Source organism: Archocentrus centrarchus, chromosome 13 (assembly GCF_007364275.1).
Source record: "Archocentrus centrarchus isolate MPI-CPG fArcCen1 chromosome 13, fArcCen1, whole genome shotgun sequence".
Taxonomy (NCBI): Eukaryota; Metazoa; Chordata; class Actinopteri; order Cichliformes; family Cichlidae; genus Archocentrus; species Archocentrus centrarchus.
This window is the reverse complement of record NC_044358.1, coordinates 11,743,871-11,759,568: the sequence shown is the minus strand read 5'-3', so window position 1 is coordinate 11,759,568 and position 15,698 is coordinate 11,743,871. Positions and strand designations below refer to the sequence as shown.

Genomic DNA, 15,698 nt, shown 5'->3' with positions numbered 1-15,698 from the left:
AAGGAAGCACATCATCCACAAAAAGCAGAGAAGCGATACTGAGTCCACCAAAGCGGCGATCCTCTGCCACCTTTCTATGCCTAGAAATTCTGTTCATGAATTTTATGAACAGAATTGGTGCTGCTCTGGAGGACCCCAGCTCCCACAAAAGTTTAGTTTACTGCCAGCAATGTGAACGCAGCCAGTAAGGTTGGACAGGGATCCAATGGCCTGTGCCAGTGGGTCGAATATCCCATACCGCTGGAGCATCTCTCATAGGACACCCCGAGGGAACTGTCACATGCCCTCTCAAATTCCATAAAACACTAGTTAAGCAAACTCCCACACACCCTCCTCAAAAAGATAATGAGCTGGTCCAGTGTTTGCTGGATAAAAAAAACCCACATTGTTCCTCCTGAAACAGAGGTTTGACTCTCCTCTCCAGCACCCTGCCAACAGCAGAAGTTTGGAGTCGTGTGGAGCTTCAAAGAAGAAACATTAATTCATATTTTATCCCTAAAGTGAGCGTGATCAGGTCTCTTTCTAAATTAATTACAGTAGTCAGACGATACACTTTATTTATAGTCCAAGGCATCCACCTCTCAGTGTACGTTTGTCTGCAGTGAATACAGTTTATTTTCCACTCATGAATACCTTTAACTCACTCACTTTGGACCTCCCTGTGTGACCTTTTGTTGCCAGTGGCACTGCATTTTCAATTCTTCTGATAAAAGAGACAAACCACACAAAAACCCCTAAAGATAAACAGAGAATGAAGGAAAGAGAATATGGTGATAAACGCTGACTCGTTCCCTTCGATCCATTTCCATTTTAAAGGCCACCGCGGAGCCGCTCCAGCTTAGTTTTCAGCTTGCAGGCGCCGAACGAACACACGCTGGTAGATGCAATTTCTTTTTTAATGTACAATTTATTTCTCACCGACACTGTTATTGAACACATATGCATTATGAAGCCTGCACCTCCTCCCTCAGACTGACACACAGCTGTGCAACAAAACCAGTGGCAAATAGGACAACGCACAGGGCAACACTAACAAGCTGAAAACATCCAGATACTTTACATTATTGCATTGAATTTAGTGATGCTTTCATGCCAGGGCAAGATAAACATTTTCTGCTGCTGGGATGACATATTTTCCAAAATATACTACAGGTAGAACGGCAACACGATACCTGTGTCCACAAAAGGATTTGATTGGACTGGAATAATCTGAGCCATGATGCTGCACATTAGAAAATTCGCTGTCACTGCTTTATCATTAAACATCCAGCAGGGCATCCTATAATGTAAACACATGCACTTATGAAATGTCGTAACAGTGTAAGAACATGAGACTCCACAGAAATTTTTTTTTTTAAAAAGCATGTATAGATGAGCTGACAGTTGATTTGATTTTTGCTAAACACACAGATCAGCCTGATTTTTTTATAGTCAGGATTAGACCGTCATCCATCCAAAGATGGAGCAGCTGCATCATCTATGTTTCTCATGACACCACATGAAAGACGACTTAAGCATCTACGTTACAGTTTAGATTAACGGATGCGTCAGATTGATTAGTTTGATCCAGAGATTTTGGAGCGGCACGTCTGAACTGTGCAGAGCTCTGTTGTAGGACGACAGCAAACAAGCTCCGTTTGTTTACTCTGTATTGGATTTACTTTTTAAACAATCTCTCCATCAGGATCATGTGGATCACTCATGTGGGATGATGGTAAATACGCCCAGCTTATCAGATCCTTCATTAATCAACTCTCAGTTGCCGTCATGACTCTCAAAGGTCCAGGCAGATGGTAAAATATGGCAGTTGTAAAAGCGTCAGCGGATTAAAAAGTGACATATTCATATTTACATTAAAAACAATCATCATCAAGTACAAGCATATTTTTTTATTCTTAAATTTGAAATAAATCATCAACAACAGCCAATGTTGCCGTTCAGCCCCAACCTGCCACTGGTCCCTCTGACCGCTGCATTTCCTCATCACACCTTTAACAATAAAATATGTATTAATTTGTCACTAATATAACAAACAACAGTATTAGCAGCCAGCAGTTTTGCTTGAATAAAGAAGGAATGTACTTTTTTTTTTTTTTCAATGCAGGGAACCCAAATGTTCGATGTGAAGGCTGCTGAGCAGTGGTGCACATGTATGTTCTGCATCTCATTTAGGAAGGTCGGGATAGTTGAAGTCTGTGATAGTAATGTAAACGTTCTCACTGTTGGTCAGCTGCAGGTGCTCTTCAGCCCTTGCATGCAGTTTGGATTCACTCATGTTCACCTTTGAGTGAGATACATTTTTCATTTTCCAGTATCTATGCTCACATATTCCAGTGGTAAATGCATACATATAGATTTGTCTGAAGTATGACACTTATTTTCAGCTTCACAACATAATATAGTGGAAATGAATAATTTAAAAGCTTTCAAACTTATCTGAATGTTTTAGAAGTCTTTTAACATTTTCTTTGATGTCCCCCTGCAGGGAGATTTATTTGCTGTATGCGGTAAAAAATCAAATAGAAAACATGGCTCATGTTATACAATGACTCTGCTCTAAGCCTTCTCACCATCACAGTTTACAAGCTGAGGTACTTCATAAGGCTTCCTTTAAAAATTGAATGCAGTTATAAAGATGTTTCCAACAATTATTACAAATATGTCAGACCATCCTGCATCCCAAAATATATCATTCAGTCCCGTTGGGGTTCCACCATTGAAAACACTCAGCTATGCACTTTTAAAGATTTCTCTTAAATATTCAACAGCTTCATAAATGACATTGTAAATGGCACAGTGGAAAAAATGTCCAAAAATCCAAGTTGTCAAATTGTGCTGATAAAATCCTCATCGGTCACAGGATGGACAGACATCAGGTCTGTCAACCTGTTGGTCCTGCACTTTGGTTCAGACTGAAGGAACATTTTTACTGGCCAGCCTGGCACTGAGGTCGGTACACAGACGTCTGCTGAGGCTGAATCCTGCAGATGATCCCCTCACTCTTCCTGACGTGTCACCAGCAGGCCAGAGTTTCTTCTGATCGGACACGTCACATCACGATGATACCTCATGATGATCCTTCCCAGATTGCTGGGGCAGAATAGCACATTAACATGCTAACATCAGCATGCACTGCAGCTGTGTGGAGGCTGATGAACCACAGCTGGGAATGCTCAAAGTTCAATCCAGAGCCAGACGGCCAATCTGTCCGAGCCTCGTGTGTTAGCAGGTTTTTGGAATGAAAGAATCCTTTATGGAAAGTCACGTTTTTTTAAACTGTCATAGAACATTTTTCTGTTAGCAAATAGGATTCACACCATGCGCTGTCCTCGGGTTTCTTTACATTTCTGCATCAGCAGCGGCGAGGATCTAACCAGTGGTTTGACCATTTTTCATTCGGAGAACAATTTTGTGTTCTGCTGTGTGAGCATTTCATCCTCCCACAGGTCTGTTCACATGACCACCACCCTCCATTTTGCTGCTTCATTTATCCCATTCTCAATCTGTCTTATTGATAACCTACCCCATGCATCCACAGCCAATGGTTGCATCTGATTTCAGCACATAAGAAATCAAACCCTGGAAGTTATAGGAGCTGCCCCCCCCTCTCACAGAGCTGTTGACCTGTTACTGTTTGATCCAGGTCACTTCCTGAGGATGGTCATCTGCAGACACTCCTCCTTCAGAGCCACCAGTTCAGTCTTGTAGTTGTTGGTCTTGCCTGGATCAACATACACACAAGGTTGCTTCTTTGTTGACAGCGGTGTGTCCATGGTTACTGAACCAGCATTGAGAATGTCAGCATGTGAGGGCGAAGAAGAGTAGCGCCTGTGGCAGGCCACCGACAGCAAAGCTGAGAGGGCTCTGCCGACATCGTGCCTGGCTCCCTCATTAACAAAACAGTACAAAATAGGGTCAGCCACGCAGTTCAGGCTGGTCAGTGCCAGGGATACGTGGTATGCTGCAAACAAGGTCTCCTCCGAGCCGCAGTCACACGGCTTCCTTAAAAACATGACGCTCCGCACCAGGAGGAGGATGTGGTACGGTCCAAAGCAGAGCAAAACAATGAGAATCAAACTCAAAGCTAAACGCTGAATTTTGGCCTTTTCCTGGCGCTCTGTTGAGACATTGCAACGCACCGCTGCAAGGATCCCTCGGTAGGCGACCAGCATTGCTGTCCACGGAGCAAGGAAGCCAAGAAACGTCCTGTAGAGGTTCATGCCTGCTACCCAGTCCTGCATGGGATATTTCTCGAAGCAGAAGGTGTGGTTGAAGCGATCCTGGAAGAGCTCATCGTGGAAGAGAGGAGCAGAGTTCGCTACAATCTCAATGATCCACACAACGGCGCTGACAAGGACAGCTGCAGGAGGCAGAGGAGAGGAAACATTAGATACTGTGGTAACTGACATTCCTATATCTGCTGTAAATATTGATCACTCTGTGGAAATCCTATTCTCTCTAGATATTACAGTATGGAGATCCATCCATCCATCCATCCATCCATCCATCCATCCATCCATCCATCCATCCATCCATCCATCCATCCATCCATCCATCCATCCATCATCTTCCACTTATATAGTTATGGGGTTGGGGGGGCTGTTATAGGGTACACCCTGTACAGGTCAGCAGTCTTTAGCAGGACTGACACATAGAAACAGACAAACATTCACTCTCACATTCACACCTATGGCCAATTTGACACGTGGGCAAATTTATGGTGCACAAACCCTTGAATATAAAAAAAAATCTTTCAGGTCATATTTCTGATCTGATGCGCCTCTTCTGTGGATACTAGCAGTAGTTTTTAACTACTGAAAACTGCTCAGTTGTACCCGGAGACCCAGCACTTCTGATTATCCTCAACATGGATATGATCATTATTGCTGTACAGAACTTTGAGGTCCAGGGTGAAACAGCAAATGTACAAATGCAAGAGAAAGAGGGCCATCCTTGGAGTGATCTAAAAATAGTAGCAGGAACTGGTCCAGAGGTGAGTGGGGAGATGGCTTAGAGGGGGCGACTGGCCAAATATAAGTGGGATGTGGTTTTGGTTTCTGATGGGCAGTCTCACAGAACTTTCTGATTACACATTGCATAAAGTCCTCAACTTTTTGTTGTGTGAGTGTACCAGTTAAACAAACTACTAATTTCTCCAAACAGTAATTTCTGGATGCAATAGTGTATGAAACTTTAAAAAGTTTCCCTCATATCATCAGTTTCTATTTCTCTGTTATAAGTTGAAATTATGGTGCATGTCATTAAAGTGTATTCATTGTAATAACTTTAGCAGGCTTCCTTTCTTACATCAAAGAGATCTTATCTCTGCAACACTCCACTTCCTGCTGTTTCAAAATGTGGTAAGTTTCTATCTATAGTACGTACTTTGAAGATGTACTTCCTAATCAGTGTTAGCAGTATCACAATTTTGGGTAGCATCAGCAAATGCCAGTGTAAACAGGATGTCATGCACTAAAACGCTGCAGATCAGAAATGACTTACTCTTTAATAAACCATTTGTTTTTAGATTCCTCCATCACAAGTGTTAAAGAGCCACTTACATCAATGTGTTTGCACCAGGTTGGGTTGACGGCAGAAGTCATACAAACCTGTTTTGATTCGTCGAACTTTGGCAAAGCGCAGAGGGTATGCTACAGCCAGGTACCTGTCCAATGATATGCAGCACAGGAAGGCGATGCTGACATAGATATTAGTATAGAAGATGAAACCAAACAGCTTGCAGCTCTCCTGACCGTGGATCCAGTTATCGTGATGCAGGAAGTAGTCGATCCACAGAGGAAGAGTGGCAATGTAGAGGAGGTCAGCCACTGACAGGTTGATCAGGTAGATGCCGAGTTCATTGCACTGGCGTACCTGATGAAAAATGAGAGGGAGTGAAGATTAAAAGATAAAAAGAGAAAGGAGATGAACAAGAATAGTAACGCACTGGCTTAAAATCGGTGATAAGGTGATAACTCAAAGGGCCACACGGTGCAGTTTGCATCAGCTCCAGGTGATTCGGTTTCCTAGAAGTCGAAACAGGGCAGAATTTGAAGGGCTGACTGTGTTCAGTCAGAATTTTAGGCCTTTGTTACCTTCAGTGTGATGCAGCCACATGCTTTACAAGATGTTTTTTTGCAGTTGCTTCACTGCAGCTCAAATATACACGGCCACAGTGATGAGTTGGAAAAGAGACGGGCAGACAGAAATGTTGGAGGCAGGACTTTAGCACGTCTGCTGCATGGCTTCCATTCAGTTTTCTAATTTAATTTACCAAGTCACACCACACACACGTGCTGCACTGTGTAGAACTAATGGTAAATGGATTAAATGACATCCACTGAATAGGAGATGCCACTATTCATACAGTGATGAAAACACATAGTATTTAGGCATAAGTGAACTGGTATTCAGTTCGAGTGCGCGCATTAATGAAGCTGCTGATGTGGGTAATGCTGCTGAGCACAGACGTGTGTGACGACCATCGTGCACCTACTGAATGACCAGCTCTCTTGAGGTCGTCTGAATTGTGGGGTACTGTACAAATGTGCCCTGATGCTGACATCAAAGGCAAACAATTCAACATGAAATATTGCTTACTTTAATGACGGCTGTTCTTGAAAAACACGAGTTGGTGAACTGTATGAATAAAAGTCAATAAAAGTCAATAACAATCCTTCCTCTGGCTGCCAAAGCAAACGGACAGTCTGTGGGAAACGCTGTAAAAGTTTGATGCTGTATGGGAAAATATCCTGAGGCCTCTTTTGACCGTATCTGGCAGGCGATGCCGGACAAATGCAACATAAATGACCATTCACCACAAATGTGTGGTGAATGGTGACGCTCAGTGTGTGTTTTTTTAAACTGTTGTTTTTAGTGCAGTCAGAGGACTGTTTATAGACGTCTACAACAGGAACCTCAGAAACTGCCACAAGTCAAGTTTGTGTTGATTCTTCTCACTGAGTTTGAGCCGCTGTATCCTGTCTTCAGTCAGATTTGAGGTTTAGTCTTTAGAAAAATCAAATATAATGCAAGAATTAAGGCTAGAAAAAAACACTTGGATTGTTTTTACTGTGCAAATAAAACAGATTAAAGATTCCCGTGAAAAACAAAATAAGACCTATTTGTTCCCAGCATGGCCTCTGAAACCAAAGCGGCAGCCTTCCGACCTTAGTTTGGAAACCACTGTTTAGTCTAAAGCATCAGAGATCACTGAATGTGGAAACTGTGTGCAGGTGTCCACCTCACCTGCATGTAGGCAGCCCACAGGGCCATGCAGTTAGTGGGCAGTCCCAGAACGATGACTATGATGTAGAGCGTAGGCTGGAAGAACTGGTCCACCTTACTGTCCACTTCACAGAAGGAGATGTTGCACATTGTCCTGTGTGAGGCTCTCTGAGTGTGCTTGCAGGTGTGTGATGTGTGTTGAGCTGCTCTCAGCTTTGCGTCTCTCCCTTCTATAGTTTCACAATATTCCAGCTCCAGCAGTTTGACAGTGACATGATGACTCTGACGTCCTGCTCAGCTCCCGCACCGCAGTCCCAAACGGAGCGATGGAAGGAAGCATACGTCATTTCCAGGGAATGTCATCATTCTTGTTCTTTAAAGCACCATCCTCCGGACCCAGAGGCCTCGACATGTTATAATCCTCTCTCACGCTTCAAAGCCAGCCCGTGTCCTGCAGTGTTGAGTAAAAGAGGTGAAGAAGGGGAGGCTATATAATGTGGTGAAATGAAAGCTGCCTTATCAATGCTGTGCCAGGTCTCCTGGGCCTGCACAAGACCTCATCAATCTTTTAGAGATTAGAGGTCTGCCAGGTCTACTGTGAGAGTGATGAGCCTGAACATCACTGTGTGTGCGGTTGAATCTCAAGGTCCTGATGACACACAAAACTCCTCAGAGATGCTGGCAGTAAAACAGGAACGACTTTACGGAGCTTCGGCAGTCCGGAGCCGACAGGACGTCTCTTTATTCTGAACTCCTGAATATCTGCAAGAGAGAGAAAGATAGAGCAATAAAGATCATTTATGATATGAACTATATCTGTTTGGGGTATTTGAACTGAGTGAGATCCTTCCTGTGGTGAGAACGGACCACTCAAAACTGCCTGCAATGAATGACACATACAAGCCAAGCCCTTGTCTTCTAATACATTGAAACATTCACAAAACTGTGTGAAAGAAAAGACAAAGCATGCAGCAGGAGGCGCAGACAGGAACAACTTTCCACTGCTTGTACGGGGAACATCTCTGACATCTGGCACAATAACGCAGAACGTGCTGACAAACTGTACGCGCAAACAGAAAGTCAGATATTGTGAGTCTTCACCCAAACATTGGATTGCCTTTTTCACTTCTTGATTTTACGTCACCATCCCTGAGCTTAGCCTCTGTTTTTAAATATTGGATCACCTTGATATAATTTATGATATATCATAATATATTTTGAAGGATATGAATCACCGTGCCTCAGTCCTTATGTACAGTTCAGCTTTCTATGCGATGTTTGTGAACCTGTTAGAGGAAGGATACAGTGCTATGGGACACGTTGAATGCATGATATGAAAGTGTAAATCCTCTGATTTTATATGCAAAAAGATTTATTGCTCGATCATATGTGGTTGCAGTTCTACCAGTATATAAAAGCGGTTAGCTGTTGGGAGCGCCGGCGCTCCGGTCGGTCACAAGAGTTTAAAAGAACCAGGCAGAATGGGTCAGTTTACTTCCTGGCTGTCCAGGAAAGAGGCCTCAGAGATGTCTGTTTAAACATCTGTGAAGAAGCAGCTCAGTGATCAGAATTCACTGGTATGGAAACGTGATTTTGGACTAAGCTGACAGCTGCTGTCATGCATGCAAACACAGATGAGGACATTTCCATGTCATGGTTAAAATAAACATACATTAGCTGGGCCACAAGTCTGCTGTAATCTGAACTCACATGTTGAGCGCAGAGACACTGAAGGGAGGTTTATTTGGTCTTTACAATTATTTGTCACTCTGGAGGTGAACTGTCTGTTTTTTGTTTTTAAACAGCCTAAAATGTCAAATGTGTCTTAGTTGGCAGATGAATGTTTCAAGTGTTTCTTCTTCTTCTTTCAAATGACATTTCATTTTGCACTTGTGCACACTCGATAAATAACAGTAAAGATGCAATTAACTGTGATGCATTCAGAGTAAAACTGTAAGCTTGAGCTCACTCTCTGCTCCATTATCATGGACAAAGGTGCTGATGGGGAATTGTCAGTGTCTTCTTATATACTCCTTCGGCTCTATAACGATGTTTTTGTGGTGGTGCAGCTCAGTTAAGCAATAATACTCAGGAAGAGGAGCTGACATGACAGTTATGTGATACAATGTTTGCTCATTCCTCAGTATCTGTGAGCACAGCTGCTGTGCATTGACTGGCTGTAGCATTAGTATTAGCAAAATTCCAAGTGTGACCTCGATGGACAATCCCCTTTTTAATCTTTGGCATTTGCACCATTTAGTCCGAAGCTGCTGGAATCACACAAATATGTACAATGTGATGTGATGGTAATATTTCAGAGAGCAAACGCTGCTGTGACAAAGTCGGCATGAGGCGGCAGGAAAGGTAGAAGTGGTGTAAATTACAAGACCGTCAACAAGAAGAACATCCTGTTTGGGAGCCTCATGTTTCAGCCTTTGTTCAGTTTGTTTGATTTTTAATTGTTGTTTCCTTTCGTCTTTTTTGAAAGATTTGGGATTTTAAGGACTGTTAAGACTTCCCGGTGAACTCAAATCTCAATCAAGTCCAACAGTGTGACCCTTCCTCTGTGAGCATGGCTCTAAAGGACATTTTTTCTATGAGATACCAGTATCTATGACAAAATGGTCGTATTTGACACCCTGGGAATAAGAATGGACTCTTGTAGTGGAAAAGTATTAAAATTCTACCATGTCAGGCTTACAATAGAAAATGATTCCACTGGAGCTCAAAGCCCTGCATTGATTATATTAGATATCATCAGAACTCCAATTGGGAGGATTTTTCAGGTTTTCAGTAAAAGGAAAGAAGCGTGAGGCAGAAAAACGAGAAAAGAAGGAAACAAGGAAGGAATCAAACCTCCGTGCTCCATGATTTTCTACCTTGCATTCCCGACGATGACAGTTTACAATATAACAGACCCTTTAGATGCTGGTCCCAGTGTGCGGTTATCTCAAAAGATCTCTCTTTCACAGCTGAGTCACGGCACTCGACAATCAAAGATCTGCAATCGTATCTGTCACTGAGCACCACAGAGAGAATTCACTTCCTCATTAGATTAAACAGCAGGGCCACATGTCACCGACAGAACCTTCACTTCTTAAATGCTCCTCACAGAGGCCAGGGTTTGATCAAATTCAACTAGGATAAGACACAAACTAGGTTAATGTAAGATATAATCAGGTCAGCAGCCAGAGTGGAGAAGATGGGGGGTCGGGTCTGGCTCTAGGACATGCTGTCAGTCCTTATTTACTGACACAATATAAACCAGAGTGACATGGGTTTGTTTCCCAGCAAGTCTCACATGCATTATCTTTCTCCACCCAGTCACCAGAAATGTGGTATGTTACTGTCAACCACAGATATATATCAAGCTGCTCTTGCATGATAACATGCATGATAACTATGCATGGTTTCCATAGAAATTTAGGCACACTGTCAAGCCAGCTATGTGCAGCCAGCAGACTCTTTTGAAGTCAAAGGTTTGACTCGTTTCTGACACAAAGTTGATCAAAAGTGTAACACAACGTGGAAACATTACATACACCGGCAGACCGTTCTGACTCACACAGTTTTGTTCTTTTAGAACTAGTTACTAGTTCTATTATTGTTGCTGCTGTTGTTCTTTGTCAGTTGATGTCATTATCCACCTGTGTCAGCATACATCAGGGATCCTCACATCCAGGCCTCGAGGACACACCTGAGCCAAATATAGAAGTCATTAGCAGGACTCTGGAGAACTTGACTGCATACTGAGGAGGTAATTCAGCCATTTGATTCAGGTGTGTTGGATCAGGGACACATCTAAAAGCTGCAGGACACCGGCCCTTGAGGCCTGGATGTGAGGATCCCTGGCATCTTGAGCATTAATATTGTTCAGACAGTGCACAAAGACGTGGGTGGCACGATTCATTTACTAATACACTAATGACATTTAAAAACCTTGCACAGCAGTAACAAAAGTGCAACACAGTGATGCAGTGATTGCCCAGCAAACATGGTTGAAGCAGCAACAGTGTCTCCCTGGTCAAAGCTGGTTGCAGTATGAGGGCAAAAACTGGACCATCAAACGATGAATGTTGATGTTGTTTCAGTGAAATAGAGGTCCAGCCAGACGGTCTCTTACAAAGCAAGAAATATTGCCCTGTCCCCAGCACCCTCTTCTGTCACACCAACCCTCTGCATGTCCTCCTCCTCTACATCCACGAACCTCCTCTGAGGTCTTCCTCTTTTCCTCCTGACTGGCAGCTCTATTACCTGGGATCAGCTGGGATAGGCTCCAGCCCCCCCACGACCCTGAATAGGATATGCGGAAGTGAATGGATGGATGGATGGCAGCTCCATCTTCAACTTCTTTTGCCCAGCATATCCACTATCCCTCCTCTGCGCACGTCCAAACCATTTCACCCTCGCCTCTCTGACTTTGTCTCCAAACTGCTCAGCCCGAGCTGTTCATTTATAATTCTGTCCATCCTGCTCTCTCCCAGTGAAAAGCCTCCAGCTCAGCCTTTTTGTCAGTGCAACTGTCTCCAAACCACACATCATAGCAGGTCTCACTACCATCTTGTAAACCTTCCTTTTCACTCTTGCTGCTAATCACCACTGACACCCGTCTCCACTCGCTCCACCTGGCTTGCACTCTCCCCTTCACCTCTCTTGTGCACTGTCCATTGCTTTGGATGGTTGACCCCAAGGATTTGAACTCATCTACCTTCCCCATCTCCACTCCGTGCATGTTCACCTTTCCAAGTACCTCCTTCTCATTCCATCTGCTTCTCCTGACTTTCATTCCTCTTCTCTCCAGTGCATACCTCCACCCCTCCTGATTGATAACTAAATGGCTGTGATCAGCTAACTAAACAATGTTCACTCCACATATACAGACTACTACCGGACACAAATATATAAAACACAATGCATTTAGGCATGGAGACATGGTCAAGAAGTCCTGCTGAAGTTGGAAGTATCAGAAAAAGTGATTTAAGTGACCTTGAAGGTGGCGTGGTTGTAGATGCCAGAGGCTGAGCTCACAGTTTGCATGGACTCATCATCATGTAGCAGTGTGGCTCTTATAAGCAGCTCAAACCTGGATTCCTTTCACAACTGAAAGAGTCTCAACAGGTTTATTAGTAATTAGAAATGTGTGTGCAAGTGTGAACAATGAGAGTCTCTTTCAACCTGTTTGGTGCAGGAGGGTAAAACACAGCAGTGTCTGATCTGCTGCCAGAGGAGATTAGGTCGAGGCAGCACAGTTACGCTGCCGTGTTCCCAAGACTTACAAGGACATTACATTGATTTTTCAATCATTTCAAATAGCCTAACTCCAAATCTTCACCTGAATTAGTTACTGTAAGCCTAAACTTACCAGATCTTCAGCTTAAATTGTAATATTTTTCATTGTGGGGAGTTGCTTATTGTCCCCATATGGGAGAAAAGGCCCCATAATGTGACTCAAAGTGCCTCTCATTGTCCTGAAGGTTTAATGTACTACTTCCTGCGCTGTGGGCACCTCTGACTTTTGTGGCTTTTCTCCAGGTAACCAACTAAGAGCGACATTAAACAGGACAATGTGAGATATGACATATGACTTTTTGTTATACATCAGCGCACCACTACAAGTCAAAGCTTTTTACATCAATGTAAAGGCAAGTCAGCTCCAGCAAGTTATAATTATTTCATTATTTTAATCTCATGTTACAGTAACTATGTTTTCTATATGTTTTTATGTGAAACAGTTGGTGCTTGTAGGGTTTATGTATGTATGCATTATCATGTTATTATGTGACCAATGGGTGTATTCTGGATATTGACCAAAGAATCCAGAGTGAGGCCGTGAAACTGGTGAGTTACAAAATTTCCAACGCATGTTTATCACATTAGTTTGCTTGAAAAGCCTAAAACCTCAAAACTACAAAAAGAGGTTTTAAACCTGTTTGTAGTGCCCCAAAATACAAAGTGGGGTGAACACACCACGGCTTGAAGATGAGGCCACATTAGTAGCATGCCCCTGGTTTTTGGTTTGGTGTCTGTGAGGGAACAGGAAACAGTGGATCCTGACCTGTATCTGAGAAAAGGTTCAGGGACACACACACACACACACACACACACACACACACACACACACACACACACACGCACACACACACACACACAGACACACTCTGTCGAAACAATAAATCTGACCTTGAGAACAAAGGTATGTTTGGAATGCAAGCTCCGATTCTCAGTCGTTGAAAGGACTGTTTGAAGGTTTACAGTTAATTCAGGCTTATTTAAACTAGATCTCATTTTCATTGTTTTGGCCATCATTATTCTCTGCTATGATATTATTATACTAAACAAGGACCTTGAGATCTGGAAACAAGTTGACACTGTTAAAACAAAAAGTCCAGCGGGCAGGAAAGGAGCGGTCAAACCACCCGGATGAGCTGTGGACAAGAAAAGCAGATGATCTAAAATAGCTTATCTGGTTTATAATCCCGCTTTGCAGAAGGAATCTCTGTGCATGCAATCGCTGTTCATGTCATTGCTTTAGCTTCCTGCTTTGCTCTCATTTCCACAAAGATGCAGGTCTGTTTGTTTATTAACACGTCTTTGCAGAGAATTACATTACTGACACTCACCTGTCTGACTTCTTATTACAAACGAGCTATTTTTTAATGCAATATAGTGTTTTTCACTTTAAGCAAAGTAAATCTGAGTTGTGGACAGTCTCAGAGTAGGTGAAATGCCAAGGCTAATGTAAAGTGAAAATAAGAGGACTGACAGAAGGGTGTGTGTGTGTGTGTGTGTGTGTGTGTGTGTGTGTGTGTGTGTGTGTGTGTGTGTGTGTGTGTGTGTGTGTCACTGTTGACACACTAACTGCGTGGCTGTTTGCCAAACATTCCTGTTGACAACAGAAGCAGGAAGACGGTAATGTTACACTATCAAACACGCTGAAACACCTTGCACACTTCATCAAGCAACTTGGCATCTTTTAGGACACACACACACACACACACACACACACACACACACACACACACACACACACACACACACACACACACACACACACACACACACACACACACACACAGTGAAAACTCTTGTAAAAATGTTTGAAACCAAACAATGGTAATCTTCTGCAGGTTTTCCTGTGAGTTTACGTTTCTGTTACAGTGACTAGTTCAGCTCAGAAGATTCATATTTAAAGCTGGCAGCCAAATTGCAGATGTTATTTATTTTTAGCCTCATGAGTATCAGTGATATTGGGAGGTCAGCATCAGTGTGCTGTCACACCTCAATCTTCTTTGGCTCAAACCAGAGTGAAAACACTTTCTGCGCTGTCCACACAGTCGCGCTGTAAATAAAACAGACACAAGTTGCCAGGTGTCACAGCTAACTGGTCCAGTGGAGACCTGTTAGGTGGAGCGTTGGCAGCAGAATGAAAGGAGACCAAATCTGATGCCAGGTGGTTCATCCTTACTGGACTTGTCGAGTTTAGCTGATGGGGATGCCATGATGAAGTATCTCTCTATAAAGCAAAGAACACTGGCTAAGATTTGATTGCATTTTGATCACTTTGCAATTCCTTTGTAAAACAATTGAAATACTGCGGCAGGCCGTAGTTCACTCGTCAGAGATCAGCAGGACAGTTTGACTTCATCGTTCCTTTTGTATTATTTTTGGGGGCATTTTATGAGGTGGCAGTGGAGTGAGAAACTAATGGGAGTATAGCTACACTTTATAATGTATTTGACTAGCAGACTAACATAATTCATTTAACTTGTTGCTGGAATTGTATTTAACACCCTCTGAAATCCTTCTTTCATGGTGTACTTTCCAGAGACTTTCATTCACCCTTCAAATCTCAGCTGCCCTTTCAAAAACGAGCTCAGTGAGAAATAATAAGGACGGGAACTTGAGCTGCAGCCAAGCGGTGACAGAAAGCCGGACACCTGATGACAGCAAAGTCATCGTGACTCCTTGTTCTCAGTTTTGGCCCACCCATGTTCCCATGTTCCTGACCTCAACTTCCCAACATTTATAACGTTTCTGATAGTTTTAGCACAGCTAGGGTTCACTAAGTTCATTATCATCATTCTTATTTTAGGCTCAAAGGCACTAAAGTACAGGCAGCTTGCCGATGATGCGTCTGCATGTTGCTCTGTGGGACACAGGTGACATTAAAATGCTTTTATTAGCTGAAGCCATTAGCATGGTTATTTTCAGTCTGAGCAACCTTAAGAAAGATAAGCTCCACTATTTATGGAACTGGTGGAATTTAACTGTCCACAAACAATGAGATCAGGTTATTTAATGTTCTGTAAATATTGGAGATGAATCTGCTTTTATTCAGTCAGCACCACAGTTAAACAGCTCTTTGGACCAATTAAATATTCATTCCTTGTAGATTTTTAGTTTCCCAGATGATGAAATGTCATGAAAATACACTTCCTGTGAAATTAAGAGGCCACTGTCTCTAACCCAAA

General features: G+C 42.9%; 1 protein-coding gene across 1 annotated transcript in view; it reads right to left on the bottom strand.

Moving 5' to 3' along the window:
- Window positions 1-908: 908 nt before the first annotated feature.
- Window positions 909-15,698, bottom strand: part of gpr4 (G protein-coupled receptor 4) — a 50,293-nt gene continuing 35,503 nt past the window's right edge. Inside the window, exons 2-4 of the mRNA XM_030744690.1 lie at window positions 7,249-7,989; window positions 5,610-5,874; window positions 909-4,360 (exon numbers count right to left, since the gene is read on the bottom strand). Of these exons, the coding sequence (XP_030600550.1) occupies window positions 3,645-4,360; window positions 5,610-5,874; window positions 7,249-7,377 (1,110 nt within the window). The 5' untranslated portion in view covers window positions 7,378-7,989 and the 3' untranslated portion in view covers window positions 909-3,644. The remainder of the gene's footprint in view (window positions 4,361-5,609; window positions 5,875-7,248; window positions 7,990-15,698) is intronic.